The sequence below is a fragment of the Xyrauchen texanus genome, chromosome 15 (genome assembly GCF_025860055.1).
Source record: "Xyrauchen texanus isolate HMW12.3.18 chromosome 15, RBS_HiC_50CHRs, whole genome shotgun sequence".
NCBI classification, from domain to species: Eukaryota; Metazoa; Chordata; class Actinopteri; order Cypriniformes; family Catostomidae; genus Xyrauchen; species Xyrauchen texanus.
The window spans coordinates 23,351,340-23,375,652 of record NC_068290.1 but is presented as its reverse complement, the minus strand read 5'-3'; the positions used below and the strand labels follow the sequence as shown (position 1 = coordinate 23,375,652).

The 24,313-nt window shown below is 40.7% G+C and overlaps 1 protein-coding gene across 1 annotated transcript in view; it reads left to right on the top strand.

The window, feature by feature from the left end:
• The window catches only part of LOC127656252 (small conductance calcium-activated potassium channel protein 2-like), a 119,517-nt gene that overhangs the window by 74,290 nt on the left and 20,914 nt on the right, over nt 1–24,313 (top strand). The window contains exons 4-6 of the mRNA XM_052144475.1: nt 1,917–2,213; nt 12,946–13,067; nt 20,274–20,415. Coding sequence (XP_052000435.1) covers nt 1,917–2,213; nt 12,946–13,067; nt 20,274–20,415 — 561 coding nt within the window. The remainder of the gene's footprint in view (nt 1–1,916; nt 2,214–12,945; nt 13,068–20,273; nt 20,416–24,313) is intronic.

The window sequence follows — 24,313 nt, the reverse complement described above, 5'->3', positions numbered from 1 at the left end:
TGTACATACACACACAAACACACAGTCATTCTCTCGTTCTCTCACCAGGGGACCCTAATTAAGCATGGCTGGTCTTTGATGTTGTCGTCTAGGCAACAGTCACCATGACGAGGCTGGCTTTTCCTGAAAAAAAAACATGCACATTTTCTGCCATACGACATGCACCATGCCCTTCACACACACTGAGTCAGACATGCATGTATAGAAAAACATGTTAAAGGCAAGCACTGGCTGTAGCCTACATTATCATTACATTCACAAAAATATAGTTGTTAGAAAAGAGATTTTTTTTTTGTCAGATACTAGATAGACCTGTTGCGCTGTGCACACACAAATGCAGCTTCACAATTAATATAGGCGAATGCAGCTACAAAATATCTCCAAGGAAATATGAGGCTTCATTCTTGAGTTCTCAGGATTCCTGTACTATTATTTGCAGCTCTTGTGTGGATGTGTATATGTGTGTGTGGGTGTCTCAGTGGGGAAAACCCTGCTTGCCTTCTTCTTATCAATTAAACAAACCTCGCCAATGTAACACTTACAGTTAACATTAAACACATCTAACACCGCCAACAACACAATTAGCTTCCCGCTCCATCATTAGTCTCTGCTGATATACTGCCTGACATGAAGTTGCAGTGGGAGAGAGAAAGAGAGATAGAGTCATATAGCTTTCATGGCACATTATGCCAGTGGAATTCTGTTTGCTTATTGCTCAAAGTTTTTGGTTTCCTGGCAGAGTAAAATAACTATGAGCGTGTTCTCATTGTGGCGCTTATCAATCTGTTTCCCTTTCATTCTGCGTCCAGTGCTGCCTCTCAGAACACATTGTCATTTATCAGTTGTTATAACAAGCTAATCTGAATTATTAATTTGTAATGGAGGTTTTTGATTAGATGTATGATGAATGCTTAGTCTTGAGGAGTGCCTACGCAACTCATAGTCTTATTTGTTTTTCTGCAAGATGGTGCATTGTGTTGCAACTTTCATTTGCTGTGAGGGATTTTGTCTTACCATGTCCAAACTATGATATGCGTCATGTGACACATTTCCACTGACAAGCAATTTGTCTGTCCACACTTTAAGCAAAAAAAACTGGGTGACGCAACACAAAGATATTTGAAATTTATAGACCCAATTTTGTTTTAGATGATCAAAAATATAAAGAATAAAATAAAGGTTGACCAATATAACTTAAACTGTGTAGTATTTCTCTTTGGGGTAAACAGACCAGAAATATTGATGCCTTATCTTGCACTACACTGATTTTGTCCATTCAAATGCTTTCTAAAATGAGAATGTCACAAATCATGGTCACGTACTTAATGCTTATTCGCAATTTGCAATAAAACAGATGAGACCTTTATTATGTCCCACTCAAACGATCTGCTTTTGAATAGAAAATACGTCAACATCAGACATAAATTTGCATTTGTCAAACGATTTCCTCAGATTTTGAATATACAATATATTTATTTGAATATATATTTGGAATGCGATTTTGGACCAGTTAGATTTTAGCATGGATGGATCCATCCAATATAGCCAAGACTGTCCTGTCATTTGTCGTAGTTGTGGTTGGCTGTGACAAAAACTCAGATTGATATAAAAGCTTTATTGTTGTGGTTAGCATCTGGTTAGGACACTTTGTTAGTTTAAAACAGCAGTTAATAAACCTGTTTCTGTTGCTGTGTCTTATTTCCATTTTCCATTTTTCCTTTGTGTTATGTCAGTATTGCAGCTCGTGATGGCTGCATTCCCTCGAGCACTTCTTTTGAATGAGTGAATGCAAATATCATATCCATTATGTTAAGTGTTGAGGCTTGAGGGTTATGTCCTATAAAGGTCTAAATTGAAACTTTGCCATGTAACTTAATTTAATTTGCATTGTTTAACATTTTCATTCTCCCCTTTAGCTCTTTGTCATTGACAATGGCGCGGACGACTGGAGGATCGCAATGACCATGGAGCGAGTGCTGCTTATTGCTCTGGAGCTAATCGTCTCGGCGGTTCACCCAGTGCCAGGGGATTTCAAGTTCATGTGGCGGGCACGGCTGGCCTTCTCCTACGCTCCCTCGCAAGCGGAGGCAGATCTGGACATGGTGCTGTCTGTGCCCATGTTCCTTAGACTCTACCTCATTGCCCGAGTAATGCTGCTACACAGCAAGCTCTTCACCGACGCCTCTTCTCGCAGCATAGGTGCACTAAACAAGGTCAGAGGTCAAGCCAAGGGTAATCAGGGGATCAAAGCAAAGGGTTAATGCAGAGGTCACCAATTAGCAGACTGCAATCCAGTTCTGGATCCAAGATTAATTCCACACAGACTGTGAATCCTTTATCATAAATAAACATAAAATAATCACAAATATAGCATTTTTTCCATTTAACGGAAAATGTGAACACTAAAGCAGCATATAAAAAAATTTGTTTTACAATTTATTAGTACTGGAATCATAATAGTGAGAAAAAATTAATGAGCCAAATGCCTGCAAAGGCAAAATGCAGTTATTGCGCATTTAGTCAAAACTGATTAATGACCAGAATCATGTCTCTTAAACTCTGGTGTGTCCTTTGACTGGCAGGTTTGGCTCAACTATGCTCAGATTCAGAGGAAATAGAGTGAGCCTATTCCAGGGGTGCTTACACTTCCAAGGAATGAGATCTAAATTGTATAATCTTATTATAGGAAGATCTACCATGCACAATTTAAATAGGCCTACATTATATGTAGTGTTGCCACAATACCAAAATTTCAGTAGTCGATGACATTTAATTGTCATTAAGTTGTTTAAAAGAGTTACATTTTTGGTAGTCTAACACCGCTCATGAATGTCATTAAGATGAAACTCACTTTTCATAGAAGCTAAATGGAAACCTAGTGGAATATTCCAGTGCCACGCATCAACAAGTTCAGCCGTTCAGATTAAGATTGTTAGTGCCGTGTAAAATGAACATGTAAGTATCTAACCAAACATGCAATATTTGCCCACTATTTTATGATAGAAATGTTGTACAGACCGCTAGTAATTTCCAAGGATTCCAGGTTTCCTGAACTGCAACCATTTTCGGTATGTCCTTGTTAGTTATGTGCTCAAAAAGGGATAAATTAAAGGAGCAGTTCACCAAAAAATTTAAAAATCTGTCATTTACTCACCCTTATGTTATTTGGAACTATATGCTATTCTTTTCTACTGTATATTATTAATTTTATCTGTAAACAATAGGACAAAGGTCCTTACTGGAGTAGAGAGAGTGAGTTAATCTAAAAAATATTACTGACTTTGGCAACCATAAATAAATAAATATAATATAAAATATAAATAACTATGCAATAATTAACAGATTCATTTCTCTATTACAATACATACATTTTTCAATACATTCCATTTTCCAGGATCAGACCCTAGTAACATTGCCGGAATCAATCCCGGGACGTGTCTGTGTGAACAAAAGCAGAGCCGATACATTAAAGGGGGTGTGTTGTAGTTATGACGTACTTATCATGCGAAGGAGAAAGTTTGTGTAGAGATTCAACAGTTTCATGGTGTACCGCAGTTTAAAAAGCATACGGCTGTCGTAAATCTTTGCCATTTTTTTCATTCACGGCACTGTGTGTGAGTCAGGATTTTTTCACATTTATTTTTAAATACACAAGTAAAGAAATAAACGTTTCCATTGTAAATATCTGTAAAATTAAGAAACAATCGGCTACATGTACATCTTCCCCAACCTGACGTGGTAAAATACATACCGGTACATTTGTAATTCAGAGTGAAGTACGCAGAATGTCGGAGCTTTATTTCCCCCTCATATATGGTGTGGTTGATGTCTGTGATGTACAGTAGGAATACATTTAAAAATGTTAAAAATAAACTTTGGATATTTAACCAAATAATGGTTACCTAGTTTGTAAATTGTGACAAAAAATTTGTCATGCAGGGAACATTCTAAACCTGAAGTACAATCTCTGTGAACAACATTCTTGAGAATTTGCGAAGATGAATGTAAAGTTAAAATACGGTAGATATAGGCTAATTACAGTTGTGGCTAAATATATTGGCACCCTTGGTAAATATGAGAAAAGAAGGCTGTAAAAAAAATCTGCATTGTTTATCCTTTTGAGCTTTCATTCAATAAATTCACATTAACATTTATTTGAAGTAAAACAATTGAAAGAGGGGAAATATCTTATTATTAAATAAATATTTTTCTCCAAAACATGTTGTCCACAATTATTGGCACCCCTAGAAATTTGTATTAGTAAAATGTATCTAATGTATATTTCCATTCATATTTTACATTTTTAAGTGCACCTGGGTGACTAGGAACATGAAATTGTTCAGCCATGACTTCCTGTTTAACAGGGGTATAAATATGAGGTAACACACAGGCCAAATTCCCTTAATCATCAATCACAGTGGGTTAGACTAAAGAATATAGTTCTGATGTGCTGCAAAAGGTTGTTGAGCTTCACAAAATGGGAAGTGGCAATAAGAAAATTGCCAATGCATTGAAAATGCCAATTTCTACCATTAAGACAATAATTAACAATTTCCAGTCAACTGTAGATGTTTGAGAGATCAGCCAAGCTTGGTTCCACTTTCCACTCAACAATCACTCTCCCCGGATGACTAATCACACACACCTGTTCACTATTAGCAACCTCATCAACACGCACTATAAATCACTCACCATAACCCCAGTTCAGGGTCAAGCCTCCAACAGGAACAGACCTCTCTTCTTCGTCTTCTGAGCCCCTGAAGCATCCCGATTGCTGAAATATGTAACGTTTACTCACCTGAAAACCTCTAACCCCTGTGTCCTCATTCTGTTGTTCTCCAGGACTTTTGTTCGTACCCCCTACCGTCTGCTCTCCAGTATCCCTCCGATTCGCCAGTTAGTCTTCCGAACCTGGTTGCTAAGACTGCTTCTGAAAGAGAGGATTGATATCACTAAGCTGTTACTACCCGATGCCCATATTCCCGAAGTGTTTGTGCTTACCTGTTGCCTGCCCTGCACCGAGTGATCTTCACAGTATCTGCACCTGAACTTACTATATACTCACCTAACACTCTTGCCACTGAAAATAAATCTGTGTTTGGATTCACTTACCTCTGCCTCCGTGCTTATATCCTGACAGAAGGCTTGACCATACACCGCTATGAATCCTGCACAGCCCGAAGATGGCGCTTCCGCAAACCCCACTTCTTCTCTGGTGTACGTCGTCAACTCCGCCTCCCGACCAGCGCCATTCTCAGGCCGGGCGGAGGATTGCAACGGGTTCATCTCCACTCCGTCTGCGTCTCTGCCTGTTTTGTGTCTAGAGCGTTGCGGAGTACCTGACCCAACCATTATGGACCCACCGGCCCAACTTTTGGATCTTCGTCAGGGGAATCAAACCCTGGCGAAGGCTTATGTGGTGGACTTTCGCGCCCTGGCAAACCAGGTTGACTTTTGTGAGGTATCCCTTAAAGACATTTTTCATTATGGGCTAAATGAGCCAACCTCTTCTTGTATGCCTGGTGGTCGCTGTTCCCTCAGCCTGGCTCAATATATTGACCTCGCCCTACTGTTCACTGGTTCTGCGTTCACTGTGGGGGAGGCCGAGCCAGTGTTCCAAAACATAGCCGCAAGACCAGAGGCCCCAGTCTCAGAGCCCTGCCTGTCACGGTGAGCGAACCTGCGCCTACGCCTGTCACGGTAAGCAAGCCAGTGTTGCCAGCCTCGTCCGTCTGGAGGAGGAGGAGAAAAAGAAAGGTCTCTGCCCTCCAGCTTCTGCCTACCTTTGACAAGCAGCCAACACCTGTAGCCTCGACCGTCCCAGAGCCAGTGCCAGTAGCCATGACCGTCCAAGAGCCAGTGTCAGTAGCCATGACCGTCCAAGAGCCAGTGCCAGTAGCCATGACGTCCAAGAGCCAGTGCCAGTAGCCTCGACCGTCCAAGAGCCAGCGCCAGTAGCCATGACCGTCCAAGAGCCAGTGCCAGTAGCCATGACCGTCCAAGAGCCAGCGCCAGTAGCCATGACCGTCCAAGAGCCAGTGCCAGTAGCCATGACCGTCCAAGAGCTAGTGCCAGTAGCCATGACCGTCCCAGAGCCAGTGCCAGTAGCCATGACCGTCCCAGAGCCAGCGCCAGTAGCCTCGACCGTCCCAGAGCCAGCGCCTGTAGCCTCGGCCGTCCCCATAACCATGCTCCCTGTTGGCCGAAAGAGAAAGAGAAGGAAGTCTCTACCTGCCTCTGCTCCGCCCTCAGAGTCTTCCACGGCTTTGCCTACCTCTGCTCCTCCTCCCGAGTCTTCCAGGGCTCCTCCTCCCGAGTCTTCCAGGGCTCCGCCTCCCGAGCTTCCCAGAGCTCTGCCTCCCGAGCTTTCCAGAGCTCCGCCTTCCGAGCCTCCCGAGCTTTCCAGAGCTCCGCCTACCGAGTCTTCCAGGGCTCCGCCTCTCAAGTCTCTTGAGCCTCCCAGGGCTCCGCCTCCCGAGTCTTCCAGGGCTCCGCCACTCAAGTCTTTCGAGCCTCCCAGGGCTCCGCCTCCCAAGCTTTCCAGAGCTCCGTCTCTCGAGCCTCCCAGGGCTCCGCCTACTGAGTCTTCCAGGGATGCGCCTCTCAAGTCTCTTGAGCCTCCCTGGGCTCCGCCTCCCGAGTCTTCCAGGGCTCCGCCACTCAAGTCTCTTGAGCCTCCCAGGGCTCCGCCTCTCAAGTCTCTCGAGCCTCCCAGGGCTCCGCCTCTTGAGCCACACAGGGCTCAGCCTCCCGAGCACCCAGAGCCTCTCGAGTCTTCTACGGCCCTTCTCCCCGAACCTCCTACGGCTCCACCTCCAGAGCCTCCTACGGCTCCACCTCCAGAGCCTCCTACGGCTCTGCCTCCCGAGCCTCCTACGGCTCTGCTCCCAGAGACTCCAGAGCTTTCTAGAGCTCCGCCTCTCGAGCCTCCTACGGCTCCGCCTATCGAGCCTCCTACGGCTCCACCTCCCGAACCTTCCTTGGTTCTGCCTCCTGAGCCTTCCTCGGCTCCGCCTCCTGAGCCTCCCACGGCTCTGCCTCCTGAGCCCCCCGAACCTTCCTCGGCTCCGCCTCCAGAGCCTTCCAGGGCTTCGCCTCTAGAGCCTCCTACGGCGCCACCTTCCTCGGCTCTACCTCCTGAGCCTCCCACGGCTCCGCCTCCTGAGCCTCCCACGGCTCCGCCTCCTGAGCCTCCCACGGCTCCGCCTCCTGAGCATCCCACAGCTCCGCCTCCTGAGCCCCCCGAACCTTCCTCGGTTCTGCCTCCTGAGCCTTCCTCGGCTCCGCCTCCTGAGCCTCCCGAGCCTTCCTCAGCGCCACCTTCTCAGTCTCTCAGTGCTCCGCCTGCCGAGTCTTCCAGGGCTCCGCCTGCCAAGTCTTCCACGGCTCCACCTTCCAGGGCTCCGCCTGCCAAGTCTTCCACAGCTCCACCCCCGGAGTCCGCCTTGGCTCCGCCTCCCACGGCTCCGCCCCCAGAAACCCTTCCTCACATGGTTCTGCAAGCTCCCCCAGTAACCATTACTCCTCCCAGGCCTCTTGGCCCAGTTCCATTTTGTAATGACTCAATATAGTTTTTGAGGTAGACTAACTTGCCACAGCACTTCAAACTTACGACAGGCCAACTGTTTGTTCATACATTTATTTTCTTAAGCAACATAATAATACTGAAAACATTACGTTCCAAATAATACATTTCTCTTTTTCTCCCAAATTTTCGAAAAGATGACATTTGCCTTGATGCTTCTCAATGCTTAATCAGATCGCAACAGTTAGCAGACAATGTGTATTTTATTAATACATTTTATTTGTAAATTAAAGTGCTTAAAAGAAAGAAAAGAGAAAACAAATAAATGACAAATGAACATCTCAATCCTTTTTGATTGTAATAAATGCTAATGGCTCAAGAAAAAAAAATAGTTTAACATTTTCAGTATAAGCTAGTTAGTTTTCTTTATTTTTAGGAAGGTAGACCTGTTTAGAATCAAACTAAATTACAAACATGATCACTAAATCGAATGCACAACTTAACTTTTGCAGAGCAGTATCACTGAAAATTATAAATTTTTTAAAATAAAATGTGTAGATTATTTAATATTAATTATATTGCAATGCACCTTGATACTTTGCATTTTTGTGTTGTTTTTTATATATATATATATATATATTTTTTTTTTTTCTATGGTTATTTTCACTTTCAATCTTTGTTGTTCTCGGGAGGCATGTTGGTAGACAACAGACAATAACACAAAAACAATTAACATTGAACAAAACAAAAATTATCTTATGAGCTATTTATAAAAGTAGACCTAACTGTCAGTTTAGTTGTAACATACGCAATTTATTTGTTTACAAAAGATTGAAAGAGTGGACTTCTCGAGAGAAAGGGAGCAGTTATCAGTAAACTTAAGACGCTATACATTAGATGTAATTATTGACTTGGAGAGATGTAATAATAAATAGAATTTCTTATTTTTATGGTATTATATAATTTTTAAGGTATTATACAGTAGCTGAATGCACATTGTGTTTTGAAATGCACTTTTTTTAATTATTTAATTTATAGCAATATAATATATTGACACCTGAAACAGTGTAAATGTTATTTTGGGACCTTTGATTGTCCAAGCATGTGCTGGGAAGGGCATTTAGAAACAGCACCATTGAGTCTGCTTTTCCATTTCCTCTTGTTTCCTGTCTTCACCTGATTTTTCTAGAAATTACTTCTCTTCCAATCCTTATCCACTTGCCAGCTTTTCTTTTCTGTCTGGCCTCTTTTGTCGCTTGCGCTCTCACATTCAATAAGCACATCCTCTTAGGAGAATACCCTTTTGTCTCCCCCGATTCTGACTGCACGTCTGGTCTGACAGGACCTAAATCTGTTTAGCTGAGAAAGCCAGTATGTAATGTAGCAAAGGGCTGTGAAGTTCAGTTTTATGAGAAAAATCATGAGCCATGGAGTCCTGTGGTTTTCTGTGCTGGATGAAGTGTTTTGTGTGTTTGTTTTCTGTCTCTTGAGAAAGGTGAACCTGTCAGCTTTGCTGATGGTTCAAAGACTTTAAATCAATGACTTAGATTCAGTGCGAAGTCAGTGTTGGACAGGAGTGTAGCCTAATTGTTTTTGCATTGCTGGGATGCAGAATCACAGCCCGATGTCACTTGATGTGAATTTTCTGCAGGGATTGGTTTTGCTTGATACTTCTAAGTTTGAGCTTTTGTCCTTCCATGACATTGAAATACCTAAAACAACTAAAAAAGAGTGCACATGTACTTTTATTTAAATGGCTGATTGAAGAGGGTAATCACTCTGTCCTTTGAGAGAAGCTCTTGTTTCAAATAGATGTAAATGCTAATTCTCTTTCCTCTCATGTGCTGTTTTTCCATGAATGATTATGTGGTCTGTCTTAGTTCAAAGATCTCCGCCTCCCTAGTTCAAAGATCTCCACCTCCCAGGGTCTGAAATTAACGCTCGTCAAGCGATTGGCTTTGACCAGTCGAGTAAATAAAGATTGACCATGGTGAATTACTCGCCAGTTGTTGATAACTTTGTAAGGAACCAAAACATAATACACACTTTAAAGGAATTGTTGACATAATGGAATCACCCTAATGTAATGTTGCCGCAGGTAGGAGTCTTTGCGCTACCTGCGTGCATACAAAACATGCACAAACTGTGGGTGTGGGAGCTTTTTTTATCTTAATTTTTTAATAATTTGATATAAAAATCCTCTTTTATCTCCTGAAAACTATAAAATTTGCAACATTATGTATTATCCTTCACTAGTCAGTAAGTGTCTGATCCTGGATCCCTTAGATTGTTTAGGGCACCCAGCTGAAAGAGCATAAATTGGCCTATGCACACAGCACATTTACACTACATTCACTGAGCACTTTATTAAAAACACCTGTACACCTACTTATTCATGTGATTATCTAATCAGTCAATCTTGTGGCAGCAGTGCTATAAATAAATTCATGCAGATACAGGTCAGGAGCTTCAGTTAATGTTCACATCAACCTAAAATAATGGGGGAAAAAATACCTTAGCAGGTTTGTTGGTGCCAGAGGGACTGGTTTGACTATGTCTGTAACTGCTGATCTCCTGGTATTTTCATGTACAACAGTCTCTAGAGTTCCCCTTCTGTCACTCACTCGACGTTGTGTCGATGTAGTGACACTAGGGGTCTCACCTGAGAGCCTCGATTACCTCTTAACTTTGAGAAAAGTCCAATGAGAATTGGCGAACAGAATTTGCATGCCCCTCCCCCAGACATACGTGTATAAAAGGAGGGAAGTGTGCCTCTAACACCTCTAACAAGAGCATATGCTGTTGGAGATACGGCGCAAATCAGCAGATTTTCTCTTCTCTGCACCCCAGTGCAGACTACGCCCCTGGGTGCTTCGACAGCCACCTAAAAGAGTTACTCTAAAAGAGTAAGTACTTGGACGTTGAACGTCTTTTTAAAGATGCCCTTCCGTCCTTGTGTTATTCCTGGAAGCGGTCGTTACCTCTCGGCTTCAGACGGCCACAGGCACTGCCTCACGTGTCTGGGCAGAGAACAGACTGAGGCAGCATTTGTGGATGGTTCATGTTCTCATTGTGAGAGCAGCGGGCTGGGCAACACCAATTAATTGAGGGTTGAGACATTTTTTTCTGTGTTTTGACAGGTCCGAACATGTAAAATTCGGTAATACGGTGACAACAGCTGGCCGGGTTTATCACTTGCGCATAGTGCCATTCCCCTCCCATGAGGTGAAGACGTGCGCTCTACTCCCCCAGTCGAGTTCACTAGTCACGGACTCTGGGTGTCCTTCCTCCCTAGCCCTGCTCCGAACTTATTCACTGCCAGACTCACCGCAGGCACCGACTTGCCTGCACTGGAATAGGTGCTCCACAGGTTCTGATCTCCTGTGATGTATTTTCCATGGTACGGTTCCCCTGTCGGCAGACCCGCGTCTCCCTTGGGCAGAGCTCCCTCTGCCCTCTGGTCGCTGTGTATGTAGAGCTCCTCCCCATCGAGGTAGGACCTACCACCGTGCCACTCCCATGTGACGTATTCGCCACATGCTGGGCAGGATGTGGTCTTCGCAGGGTCTTTTACCCCTGAAAGAATAGGATTGGAAAAGAACGCCTTCCCTGATGTGTGTTATAGTGTTAGATGGCCCCAGCCGCATCTAGCACTCTATGGAGAGAAAATAAAGAGAGAGAAAATTCCACGGCTGGCGCGGCCTGCGCCCAGGCTAGTTACGTCGCTTCCCTCCCTCAGGGATGTGGGGAATTATATGATGTTTCTAGGGGCATTTGGGAAGGTAATGTGCAGTCTGTTGCACCTGCTATTTTCGCACGCAGCAGCTTGCTTGCACCTGCATCAGCAGTCCACGTAACACGTTCAGTGTTGTGGCATTTTTAAATAGGGACCCCTAGTGTCACTACATCAACTCAACGTCGAGTGAATGACAGAAGGGGAACGTCTTGGTTACTGTCGTAGCCTCCGTTCCCTGATGGAGGAAACGAGACATTGCGTCCCTCTTGCCACAACACTGTACTAAGCCGCTGAAATGGCCGGGACCTTACTCTCGGCTCCTCAGCTCAAAACCTGTCTGAACAGATGCACGCTTCCCTCCTTTTATACCCGTATGTCCGGGGGAGGGGCATGCAAATTTTGTTTGACAATTCTTATTGGGGAATGGAGGTTATGACAGTAACAGAGACGTTTACTTAGAATGGTGCCAAAAAAACATCCAGTGAGTGGCAGTTCTGCAAACGAAAATGCCTTGTTTATAAGAGAGGTCAACACAGTATGGCCAGACTGGTTCTAGCTGACAGAAAGGCTACGGTAACTCAGATAACCAATGAACAATTGTAATGAGGAGAATAGCATCTCAGAATGCACAACACATCGAACCTTGGGGCAGATGGGCTACAAAAGCAGAAGACCACTTCGGGCACATTATTAAGAGCATAGAGATCCTAATAAAGTGCTCAGTGAGTGTAGCTACCAGTGTCTTTTGAATGGGCTGCCATCATTTATCAATTGCTCTTTGCACCATCCCAATTATCTTTAGAATTAGTGCATGCTTATATGAAAATACCAAACATCATTGGCCACGGCGTATGCTGCATATTGCATAGCACTGTGCTTGTGACGTAGTGGTCTTAAAATAGGGCCCTTAAAATGAATCTCTATCATCTTCCATTATATTACCAAATAAGACTGAGAGATATATTCATTAACATAAAAGGCTTGGAGTGACATTGGGGTGAGTACATTTTCATTTTTTGGTGAACTAACGCTTTAAGTTGAACTGTAAAGTTGATTATCTGGCCTTCAGTGATTAAAATCAAAGACATACAAACTGTAAACTAATAAATATATTGGTTACAACTTTATGACAACTTAAGAATTTTATCAAGGATAAAATAATTGTAAAGATTTTCCCTCCAGAATTCTATATGGCAACACATATGTGGAATAGTCCTCATATTAAACCACCTAAATGAATAAATTAGGAACAAAATCACATTAGGTATGTTTTCTTTTTTTTATCATGTTTTTGTTATAGGTGCAGTTTTACCAAAAGAGAGAGACTGGCTCATAAATGATGTTGTGTGTGAAATAACTATAAACAGCAAAACATTTTCATAATGAAAATATACATATTTCTGTATATACAAATTATACAAAATATTAAAAAAAAAATTGGATAAGGAATATTTATGGCTTGTACATATTCTCAAGTCACTCACATGGCAGGCTATCCTTCTAGAGAGCTGCTCTTTATGCAACTTTTCAGTAAAGAACACCCATCAATAATAATGGTGACAGTTATTAACAATATTGTTTTCAGTGCATTGATAATTTGCTCAAGTATTGTGTTAATAGAACACACTCCACTTGGAATAATGGAACAGTGTCAGATGACTGGCTGTTATCTTTATATTTTCAGGTGCACTTTAATACGCGGTTTGTGATGAAGACTCTGATGACCATCTGCCCAGGCACAGTGCTGCTTGTCTTCAGTATCTCCCTGTGGATCATCGCTGCCTGGACTGTAAGAGTTTGTGAGAGGTGAGAGAGAGACAGAAATAGAGAGAGAATGAACAAATTAATCATTGTGGTATTCTGTCTAGACACTGTCAAGTGTCTTATGCTTAATGAGGACTCATCTGAATCCCCAATAAGTGCCACTGCCTGGATGATAACACACCAGTTCAGGTGTGCAAACACTCTCTTTGCTATTCTGTGGGGAGGAGAGGAGATATAAACCAGAGAGAGAGAGAGAGAGAGAGAGAGAGGGAAAAGACTGCTTGTTTTTCTGCACTTTTATTCACACCCTTGTCTCCGGGAGACCTGTCTGTCTAAACAGCGTTCCTCCTTTTACAGACACACATGCATATACTTCAGGCAGCAATCACGACTTGCATTAACAGATTTCCCATGTTGCATCTTAAAAGGCTCACAGGATAACCTAGGCCCTCGGGCCAGTGAGTGGGTGCTTCTGACTCTATCAGGCGTGTTGTCATGGTTACGAACTCCGAAAGTGTGATAGGGTGAGATTGTGTGATTTAAAATAATGAGGGTTCCCCCGATTGAGGAGTTGAGTTTTGATGATTGTTGTGATAGCAGCTGGCTTGAGCAACACAATGTGAGTGATGGTTTGTGCATTTGAAGTGGCGTGTCCGATCAGGGGAGCACCTTTTTGAGATGAGCCTGCAGGGATCTGCTCTATTTGTATGCACTGCTTTCAAAGTCATAACATTAAAGGCCCTTTCCAGAGTATTCTCCCTGCAGGCTGTGTGCTGCTCTTACACAGTCCAGCACGTACACAGTGGTCACACCAACTTACAACCAGAAACACACAACCTTTAAATTAAAACAGAAAACAAATGACAACAAATCTCTTAAAATTAAATATACATGCATATTATTATTATATTCCATCTTCCATCAACTACATGATTCTTGGAAAACAGGAAGCCAAACTTTTAAAAATAATGGTTGCAAAGATATTTTCATATAAAATGTTTTTTTAAGTTCCTATTATGCCAAAGGAGTACTTCAAAGAACCTATACGCTCTGACTTCAAAGACTGGAATAACTTGCTTCTCCTCTGAAATTACTTTTCAGTTTATGTTACCTAGGCCACAAGCATATGTATAAGCTATACCTGCAGATCGCCAAATAGCTGTGAATGCATTGGCTACTGCCGATAGGTAACGTTAATTTTTTTATTTAATTCAGCAGGGGAATAATCCAACACAATTGAATGCAAATTCAAATTCAGTTCTGGCCCATTTTTCAATCCAATCAACTGTATAAAAATGCATAAATTCAAGTCCCACCCTAAATATATTTTTTGCGTTTGTGTGAAATATTATGTTACGTCACTTTACAGAAGTATAATGGACTTTGAATGAGAATTAGATTCAGAATTAGCTTTATTGCCAAGTGTAGTGTAGAGGCCGGGAGAGTAAGAACGATAAGGATTGACACCTGTGGAAATTTTCTTATAACAGTAGTTCTGTGTTTCAGTGAGAGCTGGAAGAGGATAAAAAAGGTGTCCAGACTGCTGAAGGAGAGAGAGAGAGAGAGACACATGACGGTGACTGTGTGCTCATTAATTTTATGCTGTGCTGAAAAGCTATTTGTGGTTGATGCTGAAACGTGTAAAAATAAAACTCACATTGGATTGTTCACCCGGCTCCCACTCCCTCCTTTAGAGTGAGTTAAAGAACCTTGTCACAGTGGTGCCGAAACCCAGGATTGTTTGGAGGAAGTAAATGTTGTCATGGAGTCCTTGCTGCTGGCCGAAATCTTCAAGACCCTCGCCGGCATCCACCAGGTTCAATATCAGGCCCTGCTTGAGCTGTGCATAGAAGAAGAGCAGCGATTTCAGGTGCTGGTTCTGGCTCAAGCAGAGGTCCGGCAGGTGTTTAGGAGCATAATACCCCAGGAGGGATCTTCCACCGTGACCCCAACCGTGACTACAGCCACACAAGAAGACATTGAGCTGTTTGAGGGGCTAGCCGAGGCATAGAAGTGGCCGAACACCCAGTGGGCGGTCTGCCTACTGCCGCAGCTGACTGGGGAAGCCCAACTCGTGGCCCATCAACTTCCGGTCAACAACATCCTGGGTAGGGTTGCACCAGCTGTGCGTAAGTTCTCACATAAGTTAGGATGTAAAGTTCATACTAAGGGCTTAGTAACTACTAGTTAGTTTGTAACTAAGTAAATTTTTTATTTGGTTGCCTGTTCTTCAGGCAAGTCTTAACTAGTAGGTCGTAAACTCTCCGTAAAGTAATGCGTAGTCACATAATATGACATATACCTTAATTGACGCAATAAGCAGCCTTCAAATTTTTTACAGAGATGTGTTAAAAAGATGTGAATTACAGTTTGATCTTTTTATGGTTGATGTTCAAACCTTGTTTGCTTATTTAACTGTCAGCTGTAATAAATGATATCCACAATAAAATATGATACGTAATAAAACAAGATTGCATTAATGGTATATTTAGCCTGTGTAAATAACAATATTTTATAACTGTATCTAAAACAAATGAGGGACAATAAATAAATAATTACTTATACAACAGGCTGGAAAAATATAAATTTTTAATTGTAATATCTTATATATTTTGTATATGTCTAAACTTGTAACAGGGTGGCATGCACAGGAAAGTGCACCATTAGATCGGGTTCATGCTGAAGATGTACGTTTTTACATAATGTTTTCTCTTGTAAATGTAAACGAGTGTAAATGCCAACATCATCATATATGTCGAAAGGACTGAAGCCTGTCAACCTAATCGTGAGCTTATTGATGTCATTAAGGGAGTCTGCGTCTTTATTCTAACTGTTACTCCTGGTCGGAGGTTTCCGTAAATATTTAGTTTATACGTTGGGCTATGTCCTACCTAAGTTTAATGGTGCAATGCTCAAATATTTAGTAGTGAATAAATTGTGACTTAGTGCCCATTGACACCACAACTAGGCTAAGTTGTAACGTACATATAGCTGGTGCAACTGCCCCCTGCTGTACAAGGATCTGAAAAGAGCCGTCTTGCAGCGGGTCGGCTATAGCCCAGAGCAGCATCGCCAACGCTTCCAGTCACTGATGCTTGGTGAGCACGGCTGGCCGTTCGCCTTCTCCTGGCAGCTCCGTGACACCTGCCGAAGGTGGATGCTTGCTGAAGATCTTGACGCTGAGGAGTTACTTGATCTGGTGGTACTGGAGCTGTATAATAGGGGTACTCGGCTATGTGAATTTACACCGGAAAATAACGTTTGTGTATTACTCCCCACATCAAGTTCTAAATTATTTGCCAAGTGGCAAGTGACCTTTGAGGTCACACAGCAAGTCGGGGAAATCGATTTTGTGGTTAAACGAATGGATAGATGTAGAGCATGTCAGATTTACCACCTCAATGGTGAATGGTTCTGGAGAGGGAGGAGCTTGGACCGGAGGTGAACTTAGAAGTCACCGATAGAGACACCCTGGTCACTTGCAGAGTACATCTCTCACCATCACAGAGGTTTCCAGGTTGCAAGGAGAATTCTCAAATGTGTTTTCAACTCTCCCCGGTCATACGAATCTCATAGAGCACCATATCGAAATGATCCTAGGGGTAGTGGTACGCAGTCATCCCTACCGATTACCCGAGAACAAAAAAATAAGTGGTTCTGGTAGAATTGAAGGCCGTGCCAGATATGGGGGAAATAGAAGAATCCCACTGTGACTGGGCTAGCCTGGTGATGCTGGTTCCAAAGAGTGAAAGCTCATCCGGTTCTGTGTGGATTATAGAAAAGTCAATGCAATGTCTAAATTTGATGCATACCCTGTGCCTCGGATTGATGAACTGCTCAATCGGGTAGGCGTGGCTTGCTTTTATTCAACACTGGATTTAAGAAAGGGATATTGGCAGAATTTTCTACACTGTTCAGATTACACCAATTCGTGACGCTTCCATTCGGTTTGTTCGGGGCCCTGGGTAAGTTTCAGCGGCTCATGGACCGAATCCTCAGTCCGCACACTGCATATGCCACTGCCTATCTGGATGATATCATTATTTACAGTAATGGCAGCAGCACCTGCAGCATCTGAGGTCTGTCCTGAGGTCGTTGATACGAGCGGGACTCATGTCAGACCCAAAGAAGTGCACAATTGGTCAGGTGGATCACCCATTGGTGTCTGGCTCACCAGCATTTTAAGTTTGAGGTGGTCCACATGCAGGGGAGATGGCTGTGGTGGATTTCCTCTAGAAATGGTGGATGGGGGGAGTAAGTCACAGGCCGGATGGGGGTATTTGGTGATGTGGGCTTGGCTGATCAACATCTGTGGAGAGCGAGGCCGGGGAGGAAGAATGGTAAGGATTGACACCTGTGGGAAATTATCTCTAACAGCTGCTTTGTGTTTCAGTGAGAGCTGGAGGGGGATAAAAAGGGTGTCTAGACTGCCGAGAGAGAGAGAGATGGACAATGCTGACTGTGTGTTCATTAATTTCATGTTGTGCTGAAAAGAAATTTGTTGGTTCATGCTGAAAATTTAAAAAATAAAACTCACGTTTTATTGTTCACCTGGCTCCTGCTTCCTCCTTCAGAGAGATTTAAAAAACCTTGTCACACTCTCCTAATTGAAAATTCTACCTGAACCTGGTCCAAAACCCAGTGGTTTGTCTGGTATTGTCAGACTCAGATAGGGGTGGAGACCTCTATTTCGTGTGTAGGACAACCATATAGTGATTTAGGTATTTGAATACATGCGTATCTAACAGTTAACCAAATTCTGACCATCCGTGCACATCCCTATTAATCACGCTTGATTTTGGTTTCTGCCATGTAAGATATTGCTCACGTTTTTCACTGTAATAATTACAATAAAGATTTCCATACTTTTTTACTGTCTATATTTTGTTTGGATTTTTTTAAAATCCAAACAAATCTACCAAGCGCACTGTATAGTGTATTCACGTAACCAGTGTCATGCTTTATTATTATCATTGGACATGGGGGCCCATGGACCTCTCAGTTCTTTATCTGTCCTTGTATGCGTCAGACAGGTGCTTTTGGGAATGTCACTTTGGTTGCATCACATAAAAAACACAACATTTTTAGGTCGCTATGTCAAGTTAAAAGCTGTTTCACACTTAGAAAAACACATCTAGAGACCTCTTAATTCGGAAATTGCTCTCTTCCAGTTGTGTTTGAACACAAGAACATGTTCTCATCTTTTACTGTCACTTGTTTCAAGCAAGCTTGAGTGTGGATTGATGTCTGTACTGCTGCGCATTGCCTAGACCAGCGTTTCCCAACCTTGGTGCTGTCTGGTGAGATCAGGGTTACCGCGTGAAAAATCCATCAAAAATTTTACAAATCCAAAAATGCATATAAAACATATTAAAAACCGGAATGTCATACATTTCTCAATAATAGCTAGTAATAATATTATTTCTGCCGCTGCGTTTCTCTTGCTAATGCACGGAGCACTCCGGAGCTCATTGAGGGCAAACAGGCAATGAGCCGAGGAAGTCTCTGCATGCTAGTGAAGCAATAAACAATCACTCTTGTTTATAATCAATAGAGCTGTCTACAATGCAAGCGTGACATTGGAGCGATTTTTTTGCAACATCACTTCGTCGTCCTCGCTCATATTACAGCTGCTTTGATAACAAAGGCAGAAATAGTATCTGCAATGCTTCCAGAACAGCTGTAGGGTGAAGAGAAACACTTCAGACTACTTCATCATCCTGTTAAACACATGATACATCTCTCATCTCAGGTATTTTTTCTGGCTTGTGAATTAGTCATTTTAATAACTAGGCCTGTTTAACAATTTACATAAAATAAATACTATATTAATAATAATATACATGCATTATATGCAACATATCTTATTATCTATCTTTCTTATACATATTATTATCTATTTTCAATAAACATAACTGATTTAGCAGCAATGTCCCCTCTTTCAAGATTTAATCTGTACATTTTCTGTGCATTTTTCAACTTTAAAGTGGAAAGCATTACTTATTAAAGCGATACCACCTTAAAGGTATAGTTAACCCCAAAATTAAAACTGTCATCACTAAATCATGTTTTTGCAAACATATATGGCTTTCTTTCATCTGTGGAACTTAAAAGGAGATGACAAACTGTTATTCTCAGTCACCATTTACTTGGTGACTGAGATTAATGAATGAATGGTGACTGGGATAAACATTCAGCCTAACATCTCCTTTTGTGTTCCACAGAAGAGAGACATTTCTATGGGCTTGTAACAACATAAGGTCGACTAATCATGATATAATTTTCATTTGGGTGAACTATTCTTTTAATGACCTGTAGTATTTGTCAAAGTTTTTTGCCAATAACAACAATGTAAATATAAAATATAATTCAGCACATGATTGCATGTCTTGCTGGAAAATAAATTACTGGAGACGGATCAAAATGTAGGATATATACCAAAAAATTATTCCATCTGAATAAAACTAGAGGTAAGAGTTGAGGTAGTCCCCTGTGAAATTTAGATGAGATTTACGAGTAATATTAACACAAGCCCACACAACACAACTGAGTAAACACGTTAAATCGACAGCCCTAAAAAAATATTTGTTAGGTAACCTAAAAAATGTGCTTCAATAGGCAACATCTAAATTAACTTGTTTTCTTTAAGTTAAAAATGTAATTAAATCTGTCTAAATCAGCCTGACAAATTATGTTACACATATGAAAGTAATTGTTATGATTTACTTCAAGTAGAAATAGATCCTCAAGGTAACAATTGCAGGTTACCACTTTTTGTGTATAACCAATAAACTGATGTGAAGAACATACTGTAAATGTACAGTACATACTGTTGAACAGAATGAAGAACAATGAACAATGTGACATAAATTACTTTTTTAATCTCCAAAGAGTCAGCTCAAGAACTCTAAACACTGAATAATGGTTCTTGATAAGAAGAGGATTTGTTGCTGAATCTAATGTACAGAAAAGAACGATATAAAAACCTTTATTTTTACATTGCTTGAAATGCTTGGCATGATTTTATATTGTTCGGTTTTCTAGAATTTGCAGTGAGAAGGTAGAAATGAAGGATTAAAGGGACATATAAAAGAACTATTTGATGTGAAAGCTTTAAAGTATCATTTTGATTTTCAATCATTTTGCTTATTTCACATCCTGTTATTGCTCTACAGACAGCATCTGTTCAAAGTTGCCTTCAAAAACACTCAGCAGCTCTAGTAAGTGCTTCTTTCTGCTTTCTCTCAGGTACCATGATGCTCAGGATGTAACTAGTAATTTTTTGGGTGCCATGTGGTTAATCTCCATCACCTTCCTCTCCATTGGATATGGAGACATGGTGCCTCACACCTACTGTGGCAAGGGAGTGTGTCTGCTCACAGGAATTATGGTACACACACACACACACACACACACACACATCACAACACAGCCACGGTGGCAAAGGTCAGTCTAAAGATGTCTATGTTTTTTACTTGTTATCTCATTCCTAGAATCCCAAACATACACACACTTTCACCAAACATGTGATGACACATGAACACAAAATCATCCAGAATTTTTTATTAATCCTCTTGTGTATTCTGGTATGGCACATTTGTTCAGCTTTGAGGCTGTTTTGGGCTTCCATTGTTCTGCTTGATTTCTTGACGATGGAGTTAGCTTATTGTAAGCCCCAGGTATTTCTTTGCATAATCTCTTGCGACAAGACTTTATGTCTCTGTGCCTGAAGAAAGCTTGATAGGTAGTAAAAACAAACTGTTTGAGTGCCTATTATTTATTTTTGTATTTTGTTTGCAGATGGTAAATATCTGTTAGCAGAGATCGCCTTCTCTTGCTTTTCTTTCCTCTCTCTGTTGTTCTGTATGTTGGAGTATTCGTTTTGCCTGCTCACATACTGTCAGCTTCTGTGCCTCTCCTGTGCCCCTAAATATCCACACACATCTACATTACACAGATATTTTCAAACAAGCACACTTGGTGTGACAATTAATGTGACTGTTCTTTTTCTGTTTATTTGTTAGTGTTATATTTTGCTTTCTCTTGTTTTTGAGATCAGAATCATAATCAGAATAAGCATTACTGCCAAGTCTTCTCATGTACACAAGGAATTTATTTTGGTGATAGGAGAAACAAGTGCACACAGAACATTACTGTGAGACATATAAGAGTATAAAAAGATATAAAAATAATAGAACATATAACAGAATGGCAGATGTACATGTACAAGTGGTAATATATACATATAGGTAGAGGTATGTACAGTTATTGAATTAAATATATGAATTTACATATGTACATGAGATATGTATTTACATTATTGCACTATGAGGGAGTCCTGAGGCAGTTTAATTGTTCTTGAGGAAAATGGCCTGAGGGTAAAAACTTTTCTTGTGCCTGGATGTCCTGGTTCTCAGTGCTCTGTAGGGCAGGACAGAGGGCAACAGTTCAAAGAGGGAGTAGGCATGGTGTGTGGGGTCCAGACTGATTCTACCTACACGTTCCCTCAATCTGGACACATACAGGTCTTGGAGAGTGGGCATGGGGGCACCAATAATCCTTTTAGCAGTCCTAGCTGTCCATTGTAGTTTCCTTCTGTCAGATTTGGTGGCTGAACCAAAACAGACAGATAGATGTACACAGGACAGACTTAATCTCTCTCTCGTTTACACACACACACATCAGTTTTAGTTACTTAAAAATAGTAATCCACTACATTACTACACTACACTAATTATTTCTCTAAAATTGTCATCACAATGCTTTATGAATTACTTTACTAATTACTTTTGAGCAACTTTCAAAAACAATTTTTTGCTCAACATTTTCTAAATAATGTCTATATTTCTTACTTGTTCATGATTTAACACAAGTCGTACACTCAGCACCTCACATTTTTCCTTCACAATGACTGGCTACAGGGCCATAATTCATATATTCTACATAAATAATATATTAGAAATAAGCATTACCCTATAATGTCGAGTCTTAAAAAGTAATTTGATTACAGTAACTAATTATATTGTAATTCAATTTTTATATTTTTTATATAAAGCTTATAATCACTACAGACTAATTCTAACCCTACCCTAAAAGAAAACGTATTTATAAAACTTATATATTTTATGATTGATTTCCCAAATTAGGTTGAATGTCCCCAAACTATAGCTAAGTATGCACACACCCACACACACCCACATTATACAAGACAGCAGATAACACTGCTATATGCTTACAGTCTTAATTGTTTGAAAGTGCAGCACATTTTTTAAACTGTGTTTCCTCCATTTTTGAATGTGAGCCACTGAAGAGATGAAAGGATGCAGAGTAATGACAGAGGGTGAACAACAGAGAGAGAGAGAGAGAGAGAGAGAGAGAGAGAGAGAGAGAGAGAGAGAGAGACTGAGTGTTGTATGTGATTTCTTTTACTGTTGAAAGTGATTGTAATGACTTCCTATAAGAGGAATTATGGGACTAGTTGCTATGACAACGTTGAAGGCCATCTCTGTTAGAATGTACCACTGCCCTAAGGGAACAGGAGTGTTGTGGCAAGGCTTACTTGGTGCTACTAGTGGATTTGGGGGTCTATGGAGCACCTGTCTGCAAATCTAGGTGTGGAATGGAGGATATTATGGGAAGGATGGGGCTAGTTGTCCTACTTTTACTCCAGTGAATATTTCTCAGGGTATTTTATTTTTTTGAAAGTCAATTTCTGCACAAACACAAACCTTTAAACCTTGTCTATCAAAAAGCTATGGATCGTTTCCACTGGAAGATAGATACAGTTCATTGAATATAGCAAAATAAGTAATGTACTAGGTAAAATTGTTTTGGCCAAGAAATGCTGTAGTAATAAAATTGTATAAATGTATTACATCTAAAAACAAAAGCATGTGTCAACTTGACCCATTAAAAATATGATCCCCTGACTTATTTATGAAAAATGTCCATGTAACGTTGTTGGCAGGCAATGGAACAGATGATGATGATGATGATGAACCCAGGTGCAGTTTATTTACATAAGTAAAATCTAACAACCATAAATCATAACGTGAAATCAAAAACCAAACAAACATAAATGACTTGACTTAGACTTGGAATAATCATGAAACGACATTACATCAACAATACTCAACAAAGACAAAAGGAAAACATAAGGGCTATAAATACTGACATGGGTAACAAGTTAACAAGATCACCAATTAAAATACAAGACTGAAAACAATATAACAAGACAATGAAACATGAACCAATGAACAAACAGAACTCTAAACAAGATAATTAAACAATAAACCAATGAAAACAAGACACATGAATATGGAGGGAAAACAGGACATCACATGACTAGACAAAGAAATGAACAAATGCAAAAATAAAAGCCACAAAAAACAGGAACCAACAGAATAAACATGACACCATGTCCTGAAAACACAGATTTAATACATACTGTAGTTGACTCTTGCCTGAATGTATGCTGGTGTAGTTTTATTGTGTGCACTTATTTACCTAACAGCTATTTTTAGTTTTAGTTTCTGGAATTTTAGTTTTGGAAGATTATTCTAATTTCAAAGGATTTTAAATTGTGCTGCCAATCGATTGACACTTTTAATCAAATTAATTACACGATGTGCCGATCGATATATTAATTGAAAATGCCCCCAAATAAAGACAATTATTATATAATAATTAAAATAATTATAAATCTGTTGAATTGCAGTGGTTCTCAACCAGGGGCTGGGACACACTAGGGAGCCTCAATATCACTTAAAATTATTTAAAATACGATAGATTATTTTTATATAATTATTATAACTCAACTTACTGAAAATTCGAAAAATGTAATAACTCCCTTCAACAGCTTGCTTTTTATGAAAAATATGCAGTTCTAGACATTTCTGGAATCACAAGTTTTAAGGAATTATAGATATATCTTATGATATAAATATTTAATAGCCTAGATGGGGGGCCTTCGAATATTTTTTCAAACAATGGGGGGCCTTGGAGTCAAAAAGGTTGTGAACCACTGATGTATAGGTTTATAATTCACTTCATTCAAATACATTATATTATTTACATACTGTATATTTTGGCAGCATACAAGTATTTAGACTATACAAAAAGTGTCTTTAAAAGTCAAAATATTGTTTGAATTATTTGCATATCATTCAACATAACTCCTACTAGCCTACTTCCATCTGCACTATTTTTAATTGTTGGTTTATGTATTCATGGGTCAGACGGACACTTTTGGAACATCTCACTTTGGTTGCGTTGCATCTCACTAGTTT